Raw genomic sequence first — 13,607 nt, 5'->3', positions numbered from 1 at the left:
ACCAACAGGATGGTATGCTTGAACTCTTGTGTTCCAGGACTCCATGTTGACACCAAAGCTCTTCTATGTCCTTTATAGGCTGAACTGGGTATGAGACTGGCCACTCTTGCCTCCACTCCAACTCTAAAAAAGAGGACCTTGAACCTCTAACCTTTGGATTTTTAACCTTGAAAGCAGTTCAAATTGGGTGAAAACATGGGTGGAGACAGGTTGGGGTAGGCTGAAAATGCACTTTTCACTGCAGGGACTCGCAGTGAAAAGTGGACAGCCAATTGTAGACCTCTCTAAAGCATGCTGCTGAGTATCTCTGACACAGGGGAGGTGGTAGGGTCCTCTGGGCTCAACTCCGGGCCAGCAGCACTGGGCAGGCCTGAGGGGCCTACAACGGCAGGGCTCAAGGCAGCCCAGGGTTTGGTGTCCACCAGGGCTGCAGGGTAGGCCTCCACGTAGATGTGGTGCACCGCAGGCCTAGGGTCCTTGAGGCTGCTCTCCCGCTCCTCCGGGAGGCTGGCAGCATGGGCCAGAGCCAGGCCCCGTGGCCCCTCGGGGGCAGGTCCTAGTCGCTCAGCCTCCTCAGGCTCCTGGGGCAGGCCGCAGGCCCTAGACAGGTGCTGTGTGTACACTCCCTCTGACAGCGACAGCGACTGCGTTTCGCTGTGCATGCGCAACCAGCGGTGATGGCGGCTGAAGCCGCCGTAGTGCGGCTGCTTGGCCGACTTCCGTTTTCCCAGGAAGCCCAGCGGCGGCCGTGCTCCTGGCGCCATCTTGGCGTGGTTCTTGGGTGGGAGGCCTGTGAGGGTCAGGTTGTGCAGAAGCTCGGCGCATGAGTGGTCAGTGTCTTGGCCTGGCCCCGAAGAAGGCTTCATATCGTGCACCTGCAGGACGTCGGGGGCACTGCCGCTGAGTCCGTTTCGGGACTGCTGGGCAATGTCGTGCGATGACAGGTAGACCAGGTCCAGGTCTCGGGGGCTCAGGGCGTCACTGGAGTCGTAGTCGCTGTCGGTGGGCAGGAAGACTTCTGAGCAGCCTTCTTCGTCAGAGCAAGGCTGTGAATCTGCAAAGCCAGAGACTGCACTTAGAAAAAATAGAAACTCCTAGCCAGGGCTCAAGTACTGTCCTATGTTTGAGCCCACACCCCCGTGCCTAGAAGGGCTTACACTTTGTTTAGTGGTCTCTGCTCATTTCTTGATATTTTAGAAAGTTTTGAGCAAGGGGTCCCACATTGTCGTGCTGTGTAGGACTCTATAAGTTATGTAGTAGATCCTGTTCTTAGCTAAAAGCAGGAGGGAGAGGGAGTCTGAGTGGACCAACCAGCCTTGCAGCAGCAGAGAGCAACATGCCCTCCCTTGCCCACGCCTAATTTTACTATTCACTTTTCCCTGGACTTGTGGAGAGAGGGTGAAACAGGAAATAAAGCTGGATGTCATTCGTTTATTCGTTCCCTAATTTCAGAGGTGATTTTTACAGTTGATAAAATAGCAGAAACTTAAAAGGGGAAAGAAGAGGAGGCCCTATGGTGGCAGAAGTCAGGGAAACCTGGATTCAAACCCTGGTTGTCCTCCAGATTGCCCTGTGATCTTGGGAAAGTTACTTAACCTCTTTGAGCTTTTCTTACCTGCAAAATGGGGGTGATAATAGAACTTCTTAAAGTGACTGTAAAAAAAATCGTGTATACATATAAATAGTTGACCTTGTTGTCAGTGTTTAAAAAGAGAAAAAAATTAAGGCCAAGAGAGAAAATAAAACAAGTAAAATCAGAGGTGAAAATCAGCCTCAAAGGGCATGCTATGCTGATCATAAGTGAACCAGAAGTTTAGTTCTGTAAATACAATATTTGTAATTTAATGCAGTACAGAATGTTTATGTCTTTTTTCCAACCAGGTTGTACGTTTCTGTAGGACAAAAACTGTCTTAAAAGCCTTTGAATTTTCCACAGAATTCAGTCCATATTGGGTACTTAGTAAATATAAGCTAATTTTGAAAACATTCAAGTTCTTTTAAAAAGAAGAAGAAATTGCTCATTTTCAAATCTGAGCCAGTCCCATTCAAAAATCGCCATAAGATTATTTATTTATTTGGGTGCACTGGATTTTAGTTGAGGCAGGACAGATCTTTAGTTGTGGCATGCAAGATCTAGTTCCCTGACCAGGGGTCTCACTAGGGCCTGCGCTGAGTCTTAGCCACTAGACCACCAGGGAAATCCCTTCCGTGGGATTTTTAAATGGAATTTAGTAAATTGATTTTTTAAGTTTATCAGGAAAAGAAAATTTGTGAAAATAACTAAGCTTTTTTTAAGGTCCAAAAGGAAAGAGCCTGATTTATGAGGTATCAAAACATATTACAGAATTTTGGTAATTAAAACTTTGTAGAATTGATGTATAATGGACAGATGGATCTGTAAAACAGAAATATAAAGTTCAGACACTGTCTTAATTCAGTGTGATGATTGAACATATGGTAAAGATAACATTTCAGACTAGGGGAGTGAATAGATTTTTTAGTATATAGTGTTGGTGTAAGTGGTTATCCTTTAGTAAAATAATTAGAGAATGCCCTCCCTCATCTCATATATAAAAGTAAATTCCATGTAGTTTAAATATAACAAGCAAACTCTACAAGTATTAGAAAACAGTATGTTTGTAATTTTGGATAGGAAGGTCTTTCTAAGCAAAATAAAACCCCAGAATTCAGAAAAGAAGTAACTGATAATTTGACTATATGAAAGCTTAATACTTTGAAATGATCACATAAACAAAGTAAAGGTAAGGGGTAGATTGAAAGAAAATAGTGATAATATGTATAAGAAAAGATTAATTTTACAGGCTACATAAAGATTTCCTGTAAATTAGAAGACAATCCAGATGGGCAGAAGATAGCCAACACTTCAAAGAATATTTAATACAAATGGCCAATAAGCATAATAAAGCTATTCAACCTAGGTAGACTATAATTACTAATTAGGTAGTAATTTGGGAAATGGCAGTTGAAGTAAAAACAGGGCATTTTTTTTTTTTTTTTTGCCCATCAGATTTGCTGAAAATAAATAGAATGATGAACTCCTGTGTTGAGAAGAATGATAATCTCTTGTGTTGGTGATATGTTGGAAGTCAGGGACCTTCATATAATGGTGGTGGGAATATAAGCTGGTCTGGCTCTTTGGATAGCAGCTTCATAGAACAGATTAAAAATGTGTATATCATTTGTCCTAGCAAGTCCTTTTTTTAGATATCTATGTTTGAGAAATTGTCACTATGTGTACATGGACGCATTTACAAATTGTTTACTGTAACATGATTTATATTAGTGAAAAACTAGAAATAACCTTGTGGCTGAGACTACTGTGAAAGGAAGACTTAGAGACACAGAAGCATTAAGAAAAGAAAAATAGTTTAAGAAAAGAAAAATACTTTACTTGGCAAAGTTCTGCAAGGGAGTCCAAATTCAGTACTGGCTTGCTGATTAAAAAATACAACAGGTATTTGAAGTAAAAACCCACAGGGTTATAAGGTTATAGTTAGTCTGTTCATGGTGGAAAATCAGACATGATTATCAGAAGAATATTGCAAGCTTCAGGGAAAAAAATTGTTTTGTTAATGGAGTGAGTAATTTACACAAATGGGATTAAGGTTTCTTCTGTTTTAGGGACTAGAACCAGATGTAATATATATTTTTTGGTTGTTTGTTTATTTCAGGGTCAGGGAGTGAAGTGTTTCTTTTCCTTTTTTTCTTTTTCCTAGCTGTAGAAGATGACATTCCTTACTCATTGGCAGGACAAGATTTCAGTTTTGTTCGCTCGCTGCTGGCTGCTGCTCAATATCCATTATCCTTTTTTAGTTACAAAATCTTAAATTTTGTTTGAGACAGCAGTGCATTCATGTAAAAGACCACTTTTTTTTTTTTTTTTTTCAGCTTCCTTTGCAGCTAGGCATGGTCATATAATTAAATCCTGGTGAGTGAGATAGAACCGAAAGTATGGTACGAAGCTTTTGGAAGGCTGCATCCGAGGAGCTGGCTTAGCTGGGAGATAGACCATTTTGTTTTTTCTTCCAATTGCCTGTAACAAGATGTGTTGACTGGGCTCATGAGGCAACCTTGGGAAAGGAAGCCATGTTCTAGGATGTTGGAGTTGAAAAATGGGGCATGGTGTCTGAAGACCATAGCATCTATGTACTGTCCCTGATTTGTCTTATCTCTGGGCTTCTTTCACATAGGAGAGAAATAAAGTATCTTGTGTTAATGACACCCTAGTTTGGGTTTTCTCTAACACAGATCCAGACTTAATCATAACTGATGCAAACCTAAATGTTTTTTATTAGGGGAATGGTTTAAAAATTTGGGCACATCCCTACTATGGATCCAGCTACAGAGAATGAGATCAACTCATATGTTGTTCTTTAACTAGTGATTAACAAAAAGGACTCCCTTATTTATTTATTTGTTTTGGTTCCACTCATCTATTTAAGGATTCCCTCAAACAAAGCCTTTTTTAGGAAGTATCTCTCAACTGTCCCAGAAAGGATTGCCCACTTGTCTGCACTTCTGAAATATTTTTTGTTTCTATTATCCTTTGGCACTTAGCCTGTATAGACTTGTATTGTTAGTTATCGTTTTAATGCAAATATAACATCCTGGTTTCCTGGTTGGACCAGAGCCCCCTTCCGGCAAAGATATTTAATTCATCCATTTGGTCAACAATGAAGATTTTGTTTTGCTTGAGCTCCTGCTCTAACAGAAACACCATGTTTAGTGGCTGACTGAATGTAAAATTAATAAGAAATGATCTGTTTCAGGGATTTTACTGTTTTAATGGAAGTGGGGCATATGCATCTATGAGACTGTGGAAGAACATACCTTTTATAAAAGAAGTTTAGCAAATAAGATGCAGGTTTATAGGAAAGAGATCATATTTTATTGGGACAGGATTGATAAAACACTATCGTCTTTATTTTTTCTCTCCATTCATTCTTCTCTGTTTTTATGTACATTAATTTATTTCCTCATCTACTTTCAAAAAATTATTTGAGGCAGAATGTACAAATGTTGAGGAGAGGATTAGAAAACAGAGAGGGAAAGGAAACAGTATAAGTAGTCCCATTTGACTATTACATGGGAATAGGAGTGGAATTTTGGGAAAATAGGGCTACAAAAGTAAGATGCCAGTATTTTCACTCTAGGAATTTAGCCTAGAAAAATTAAGGTTTATTTTCATGCAGGAACCTGTATATGAATGTTCAGCTCAGACGGTAAAGCATCTGCCTATAATGCGGGAGACCCGGGTTCAATCCCTGGGTCGGGAAGGTCCTCTGGAGAAGGAAACGGCAACCCACTCCAGTACTCTTGCCTGGAAAATCCCATGGATGGAGGAGCCCGGTAGGCTACAGTCCATGGGGTCACAAAGAGTCGGACACGACTGAGCAACTTCACTTCACTTCACTTCTTACCAATTTTATTGGTATTAACCCCAAACTGGAAACTACCCAAATATCTTTCAATGGATGTGTGATTAAACAAATTGTGATACATCCATTCAATGAAATGCTACTCATCAATACAAATAAAGAATTCTATTTATGTAACATTCATGATGTAAGTATAGAGATGAAGAACAGATTAGTAGTAGCCAGGGTAGGGGCAGGAGTGGGGTGTGGTGGGTAAGGTATAAAGTGGGTAACAGAGGAAGTTTTGTGGAAATGGTACAATTGACTATGGTGGTGATTACCCAAGACTATACATGTGACAGATTGCACAGAGCTATGCAATTGAGCCTACACGCTTATATGCATGCGCACACTACACACACACACACACACATGCATGAGTATAATTGGTGAAATTTAGATGAGCAGTAGGTTGTACTAGGTTCTTGGTTTTGATATTGTGCAGGAACTGTGTAAGATGTGAGCATTGGGGAGAGCCTGGGGAAGGAGAACACGGAAATTCCTGTACATTTCTTTGCAACCTGATGCTCTTACAATTATTTTAAATAAATGGTTAAAAGAGGTTATTTTTTTTTAAAGACAGGATAGAGCCAGAGAACAGTGAATGCCTAGGTAAGGAGTTTGTACCTAATTTTGTAGCCAGTGGGTAATTATCAGAAAAATTTAAATAAATAATTAGCAAGATGAGAGCTGAAATTTATAATAATTATGTTGCAGGCAGGCAGGATGTAAGATGAATTGGATCAGGAGGAAATAACAGGGAGGCCAGCTGGGATGCTGTTGTTTTTTCCTTTAAATATTTACCTTTTTTAGGTTGTGGGGTTGAGCAAGAGTGGTGATTATGTGGAAGAAAATAGAACTCCAGGAAAGTCATTCATTTGAAGATGTTTACTGAACACCTATTTTATGATAGATGCAATGGTCTCTGCTTTCAAGCAGTTCATAGAGGGTGGATTAGACAATAAGTAAGTCAGGATATACCTAAGATTAATTTCAGAGAGTGTAAAGTTCTATGAATAAAATGAAACTGGATTTCAGCTAGAGAGTGACTTGGGAGAGAGATTCTTTAAATAAGGTAGCCAGGGGAGGAATCTCTGGAGTCTAGATGAGACTTCAATGATCAGAAGGAACCAGCTTTATAGAAATTTTAGGGAATAGTGTTCTAGGCAACTTGGAGAAGCAAGTGTGAAGGCCCTGAAATGACAAATATGTTTCTAGCCTTGGTGCCTGGAAGATAGAAATAGCATCAAACCAGAGGAGTTTAACTGCAAGAGGGTCGGGCAGTGGAAGGCATGGTAAATTTAATTTGGGGCAGATTGAACTTAAGCGGTTGGCCAAACCATCCTGGAGGGCTGGAATGGGAACATGGTGGGGTAGCAGAGTTGAGGGAAGGTGTTTGTGGGTAGAGAAGAAACTGTTGGAAAGGGAACGACTGAACATGTGAGCAATAAGTTGATGGAAATAGCAAGGAGGATCACTTGGGAGTACTGATGCCGTCATTGATCTTTAGTGAGAAGATGTAAGGACTCCTGGTTAGGGAAGAAGGCAGACATAGCTTTTCAAGTTAAGAGAACTGGATAAAGGCTTGGACTGAATGACTTTGCCTTTCTTAAAACAGTTTTTAGATAGTCCTTTTCCCTTTTTAAATTTATTAAATTAATTATTTTAATTGGAGGCTAATTACTTTACAATATTGTAGTGGTTTTTGCCAAACGTCGACATGAATCGGCCACGGGTGAACCTGTGGGAACAGGAAACAGGGTCTCAGAACTCTCAGCTGTTTTTGACGGTGGTAGTGATAGGTGCCATAGGTCCTTGAGGAAGAGAGGCTCATTGAAGATTTGACACTGGACTGGAAATAAGATCCATGCAATTAACTGATAGTTGCCTTTAGTCAAACTTCCTCCTCTGTTTGATCACTGCTGTCTGTTCAGCTATCCATATATACTATTCATTTGTATCCACAATAGTAATAGTAGTACTTGATGTTTACTTAGTGGTCACTGTGAGCCAGTGATCATGCTCAGTGTTCTAGCTTTATCATATTTAATTTTTACACCAGTTCCCATTCGCAGATGTGGATACTGAAGCCTAGGCTTATTAAATTTTCCAGCTCATGTAAGCCGATAAGTGGCAGAATAGGAACCTACACGCAGATTTGTGTCACACCGAAGACCTGCTCTACTGCTGCCTACCTCAGAATCCCCATGGCTTTCTGTGGAAGCTTCCTGCGGGCTGGGACCTAGTTCATGAGACCCACTTGGTGTGATACCCACACAGTTCTGTTATGCTTTTAGTAAGGGAAACATGTTAGGTCTGTGTTAGCTTCCCGTGGCTGCTGTAACAAATGGCCACACACTGTGTGGCTTAAAACAACAGAAATGTGTTCTCTCATGGCTTTGGAAGCCCAGCGTCTGAAGCCATGGTAGTCAGCTGGGCGGCCATCCCTCTGGGGGCTCCAGGGGAAAATCTTCTTGCCTCTTACTGCTGCTGGTGGCTCTGCATGCCTTGGGCTGCATCACTCCAGTCTTTGCTTCTGCCTTCACACGGACTCTCTTCTGTGTCTTTTAAGGACACTAGTAACTGGATTTAGGGCCCACCTGGATAATCCAGGATGATCTCATCTCAAGGTTCTGAATTACATCTGTGAAGACTCTTTTTCCAAATAAGGTCACATTTACAGGTTCTGACAGTTAGGACACAGACTTGTCTTTTGGGTGGCCACCGTTTAACCTGCTACACGTCTGATAGTAAAAATGTCTAGAAGCAAGTGCTAAGGGGGTTGTGTCGCTAAACTCTTTGCAGCCTGTAGTCAGGTCAAATGCTCTACAAGAACAGTTTGCACTTTGACCCCACAGCATACAGATAGTGAGACTTTGTTGGTTGTGGGGGACTAGTGAGTATATGAAGGTATGCTTTAAGGGCTGACATTCTGATATTTCGATTGAGCATATTTTAAGACTCGGTCTCTCAGGAAGAGCTGGTGCGGATTTCCCCAGGTTGAGTTACTTGCTCAGTTCTCTTGGCCCATAAAGCATTTTATTTAGATCTCTGTTACTGCATTTATCAAGATTTATTATAAATTATTCACTTATATTTTTATCTCTTTCATTAAGTGTAAACTCCAGAGGACATGCACCATGTCTTATTCATCTCTGCTTCGTAAGTGTTGAAGAAGCCAGTCAGTGAGGGAAAGGACTAAGGAAGGAGTCAAGCAAAGGGACATATAAATCCTCTATATTTCCCAGATCTGAACATGGACATATGAATAGACCATGAGGAGTAGAGTGTGAATTCATCATCACTGTATTATTTTAAGCCTCTTGTGCTATATCTGATACATACAAGAGTCTCAGTAAAGAATGCTGCATTGAATTGAAACTGAAACAGATATTGAAATCTGAAAGCTTAAAGTGTGAGATTTGATTGCCTCCTAAAAACAATACTGAAAGCAGTCTGAAAAGATCTAATTTAATCTGCCACAGAAATGTCTGAAAACAGTCAACATCATTTAACTTCATTTTATTTTTTTCATTTTGCTTCATATTTGGTGACACTTAACTTGAGTAACCACAGTTGTAGCAGAAAGAACAATTATCTGAAAATTAGACTGAAGTCCTGCCTTGCTCCTTATAGTGTATATGATGTTGAATAAATCACTTAGCCCCTTCCAACTTAGCCCCTTTATCTGTAGCATATAGGTAATCATGTTACCTATCTTCCATAGGTGATATAAGGATTAAATTAGCTTGTTAAAAATAGTTTAAGTGCCTTACAAACAGAAGGTGTTAATATTAAAATCTTTTTCACTTTTAAATAGAGAATAGCTAGAAAACATTAAGAGGTGACTCATTAAAATACAAACCAGTAATCAAAAAACCTTCAAGATTTTGCTGTGAGAATTGTATTAATAATAAAGAACAATAATGTCTTGAATGGTGTCTCGTATTAGTCTAGTACTGTATTTCTCATCCTATATTTAGCAGTGAATTTGTAAATAATGTAAATTTTTACTGTAACTCCCAAGAGTAAGGGAGATAGGAGATAAATCAAGAGAAAGAGTAAGTTATAACTGTAGTAACCCAGGAAAGGGATGAAAAAGGGCTTAAGTATGAAGTGGTAAATATTATATTGTAAGTTCATGGACCTGCACTTTGGAAACCCTGCTCTAGTGGGAATCTAAATATTTGACTTCCATGGTGGTTGTCTTATTTATTATAGGACTTAGTGGAACCTATTGCTTAGAGTGGGATACCCCTCCCAGAACAAGCTGGGAAAATCTCCAGGATGCCAGCCAGGGCACTGAGGAGAGTTTCCAGGGATTTTAGGCCACTGCCACTCCCTCCCTTCCTGGAAAAGAATGCAAAGTGCAGCTTCCATCCCCAGATCCAGGCCGTATGCTCCATTAAGCATTGCAGGCGCCTTGCCCGGTTGTTTTAATAAAGCTGGTTGTGCTCCTCAGTTTCCCTCAGAGGGCCCACGGGGCAGGCCGGCACTGGTAGGACCTTGCGTTTCCCTCTGCTGGACCCACGAGCTGTCTGATGGAGGTTCTGCCCATAGTGTTAGTGCTGGCTGAGGAAGCTTGGCTTTCTTGCCATTGTAATGGGTGTTGCAACTCCTGGTCTCTGCAGATCAGGCCAACAACAGCAGAGTAGAGTTGGTGTGGATTTTGAGGGTGTTATGGGGAGATGACATTGCAGGAAGGAATAACTGATTTAAAGCTATTGCTTTTCTCTTAAAGGCAAGGGGCATGGCGGGACAGAAAGAAAGGAAAAAGAAGTAGTATTTGCCCTAAGAATCTATCTTCACATTTTTAATATATCACTGTTCAAACTGGTACTTTCTGTGTGTGTGCTTCATTGAATTTATTTCCACTGTATTTGAGTAGAATTTAGATAATTTAGAAACAAAGAATTTTAATAAATCATTAAGCCTTGGGTAGAAGCTCAGGGGTTTGTTCACCTTCTAATTTCCCATCTTCAGATTCCTGTTAATTTTTTTTTTTTTTGAGCTGTTTAGTTTATGCCACAGTGTTCTTAATCTTGACTTCATCTGGGAAAATCTTACTAGGAAGATTTACTTTTGGAAGACCAGGATAACCTTCACATGCATCTGAAGGAAACAGCGCCTCCCCTCCCCTTTGTTGCCTCGCCCATGCATCACTAGGAGAAATAGCAGTATTGGAAAAAAAAAATTGCTGCTGTCTGTGACCACTATACCCACAGAAAAGGAGTGGGAGAGAAAATACCTAGCCATGGACCAGTCATTCCACCCCCTGCCTTGTGCTGCCTTTTCTAGGAGCCAACTTTCCCCCTTGAGTCTTTGGGAGATGCTTAATTTTAATTGACTCAGAGGAGTTCTACTTTGTGTCTGGAAACCACACAGAAATGGGAAGTAAAAGAGTTCCACTGCCCTCCCACCCTGCCCGTCCAACCACATACACATATATACACACAAACAAATCCGAGGTACTCAACAGCCTTCAAATGGAATCTTGGGCTGGTACCAGAGTCTAGGCTTGTGACAGGCTTTGCATTTCCAGCAGGCTTCTCAGAAATTAGGTGACCCCTGCTCACACTGAATGGAACTGTGTTGTAAACTTTGACCTATGAGCAACCCAGAGGGGATGTACCTCTAAATTGGATTTTTCCCTTTTCATAAATGGTTTCCAAGCAATTAAAAATAGTCACACTAGTGGAGAGGACAGAGTATGCAGGTGCAGATTTCATTGCTCTGAAATGCTTCTGCTTTTGTGCGGGGATGCTAACTGTTTCTCCCCATTCCCAACAGCTTCCCTGTCACTGGGTTCCATTTTTCATTTGCTGCCCTCCACGTCTTTGTGTTTCGCAGCCCATGGAATCTTGGCTTCAGAGAAATAAATGGACCCAAGAGAGAGTTATATTTTAAGAAACAGAATGATGATCGCTCACATTTTAAGTTAATAATAAAATCCAAGTGTAATTGGCCAGATCTTCCCAGCAGGGAGTGTGTGTAACCCGTCATCTGGGCAACGTGAGAATTTGGCACTTACGTGGCACGGGAGAGGCCACCCGCATACAGCCAGGGGGACCTACTTAGGAGCCTGTGGCTAAGAGAAGATTAAACACTGAGCAAGTTCTGTGAGCAGAGAGGACAGACAACGGCTGTGAAGGGGGGAGTAGAATTGAAGAGTTGTTTGTAGAGTTATGTGAATTGGGGAACAGCTGAGGGTATATCTGTCCCGCCTTGTAAACGTGCCCTTTCAAGCTTACACCTCCCCAGCTACAAGATTCTGAAGAGTGTATCCTTACTGATCCCATTTTTTAACCTCCAAGTTACTCCCTGATCGATTTCTATTCGCTTTCTGTCTCCTTTCCTTCTCAAACTGCTATCATCAAGGTTACTGATGACTTTCTTGTTGAAAAGATGAAACAAAACAATAGAAGCTGTTCAATTTTATTTAACCTTTTTTTTTTAACCATCATTTGACATGTTTTAATTTTTGTGACACTGCTCTCTTTATTTTATCTTCTTCCTCTCGTCTTTACTTCTCAGTTTAAGAAGTTTTGCTGTTCTGTTCCACAGGCATCTTTCCTTCTCCTCTCGTACTCTGCCTACTCTCTCGGGAATAGCAAGCATATTCAAGGGGAACATCAAGCATTTTCATAGGGAATATCAAGCATATTGATGGGGAATACCAAGCATTTTCATAGGGAATATCAAGCATTCATATGTCAACAATTATTAACTCTATATTATTAGTTCATTTATCTGTTGTTAACTTCACACCCCATGCATCCTGCTTGCTTTTCAATGTTTCTTTCTGCGTGGAATGCTCTAAAACTAACCTAAATTCACCATACCCATTTGCTCAAGCTTTTTCTCCTCCTGTCCATCTGTTTTTGGTAAATGACATCATAATGTCCTGATGCTAGAAAACTTGCTATCTTCTTTGTTAATAGCTTCCTGATTGATCTCCCTGTTTCCAACACTGGTCTCTTCAAGCAACAGACAGATTTGATTCTAAAGAATAATTCAGATTATATCAATCCTTGCTTAAAAGCATTCAATGGCTTTCCATCACAAGTAGAATAAAATTCCAGCTTCCTTCCATGCCCTGCCTGATCTGGTCCTTGCCTTTCTCTGTATTCCTTCTCTCATCACCAGCCCCTCTGTTCAATCTATTCCAATGACTTGGGCCGTCTTTTCACCCCTTGCTCACCTCGGGCCTTTTGCTGTTTTGTTGCTTGGGATGTTCTGACTCTAGATCTTTGCATAACTGGATCCTTTTTTTTTGGAGCCGGGGGGGGGGGGGGGGCTTGTTCAAATGTAACCTTCACAGACAGGTCTCTGCTAATTATCCTAATGAATTCAGCACTCTTTCTAGCCACCTTCATTGGTATTTTGTATTGGAATTTTCACTATCTGAAATGATCTTGTTTCTATTTTCATTGTCATCCTAGAATGTCAGCTCTCTGGGAGCATAGACTTGGCTTTGTTTATCACTATATCCTTGTTACCTTGAAGAGCTCCTGGAACATAGTGGGTGACCAATAAATGCTTTTTAAATGAAAAAAAGGATAATATGCTTAGATCTTGAGTTCAGCCAGACTGCTTACAGTTCCCTGAACTACAACACACCTGCACATTCTGCCTCCTCTGCGTATAATGCTTTCCTTTTTTTTAGTTCAAATTCTGCTTATCCTTTAGTACTTGACTTTGTCACCTCCTCCAGGAAGTTCTCTTCGATCTTATGAGTTCCTGGTTAACACCTCCATTAGATTCTATAACACCCTGTGCATATCCTTATTATATCAGTAGCACATATGCAATTAGTATGAAATTGTTTGTTAATGTATCTTGTCTCCCCCATTAATTAGCTTCTGGTAGTGATAGTGTTTTATTTGTATCCTGAGCTTACTGGGAATCTATAAAAACCTGCCTAATTATTTTGTTGAATTATTTGTTAAATGATAGAATCCTTTGGTAATATAAATAAGCTTTCCCTCAAGTTCTTACACTTGCCAAGTTTTGATTTTTAGATACCGAAGTTTTCAGAATGTACATAAACTTATAGAAAAGGTTCATATCCCCGCTAAAGTTTTCTGAAATAAAAATAACATTAAATACTATATTACATTTTATTGTCTATTATGTTCTGTGAATCTCTGACATATATTCTTATTCACA

At 40.5% G+C, this 13,607-nt stretch overlaps 1 protein-coding gene across 1 annotated transcript in view; it reads right to left on the bottom strand.

Moving 5' to 3' along the window:
- Nucleotides 1-284: 284 nt before the first annotated feature.
- The window catches only part of ANKFN1 (ankyrin repeat and fibronectin type III domain containing 1), a 362,043-nt gene continuing 348,720 nt past the window's right edge, over nucleotides 285-13,607 (bottom strand). Inside the window, exon 20 of the mRNA XM_043902728.1 lies at nucleotides 285-1,054. Coding sequence (XP_043758663.1) covers nucleotides 285-1,054 — 770 coding nt within the window. The remainder of the gene's footprint in view (nucleotides 1,055-13,607) is intronic.

Source organism: Cervus elaphus, chromosome 5, assembly GCF_910594005.1.
Source record: "Cervus elaphus chromosome 5, mCerEla1.1, whole genome shotgun sequence".
Classification (NCBI taxonomy): Eukaryota; Metazoa; Chordata; class Mammalia; order Artiodactyla; family Cervidae; genus Cervus; species Cervus elaphus.
Note: the sequence above shows the minus strand (reverse complement) of the source record. Positions and strands in the feature narration are given on the sequence as shown.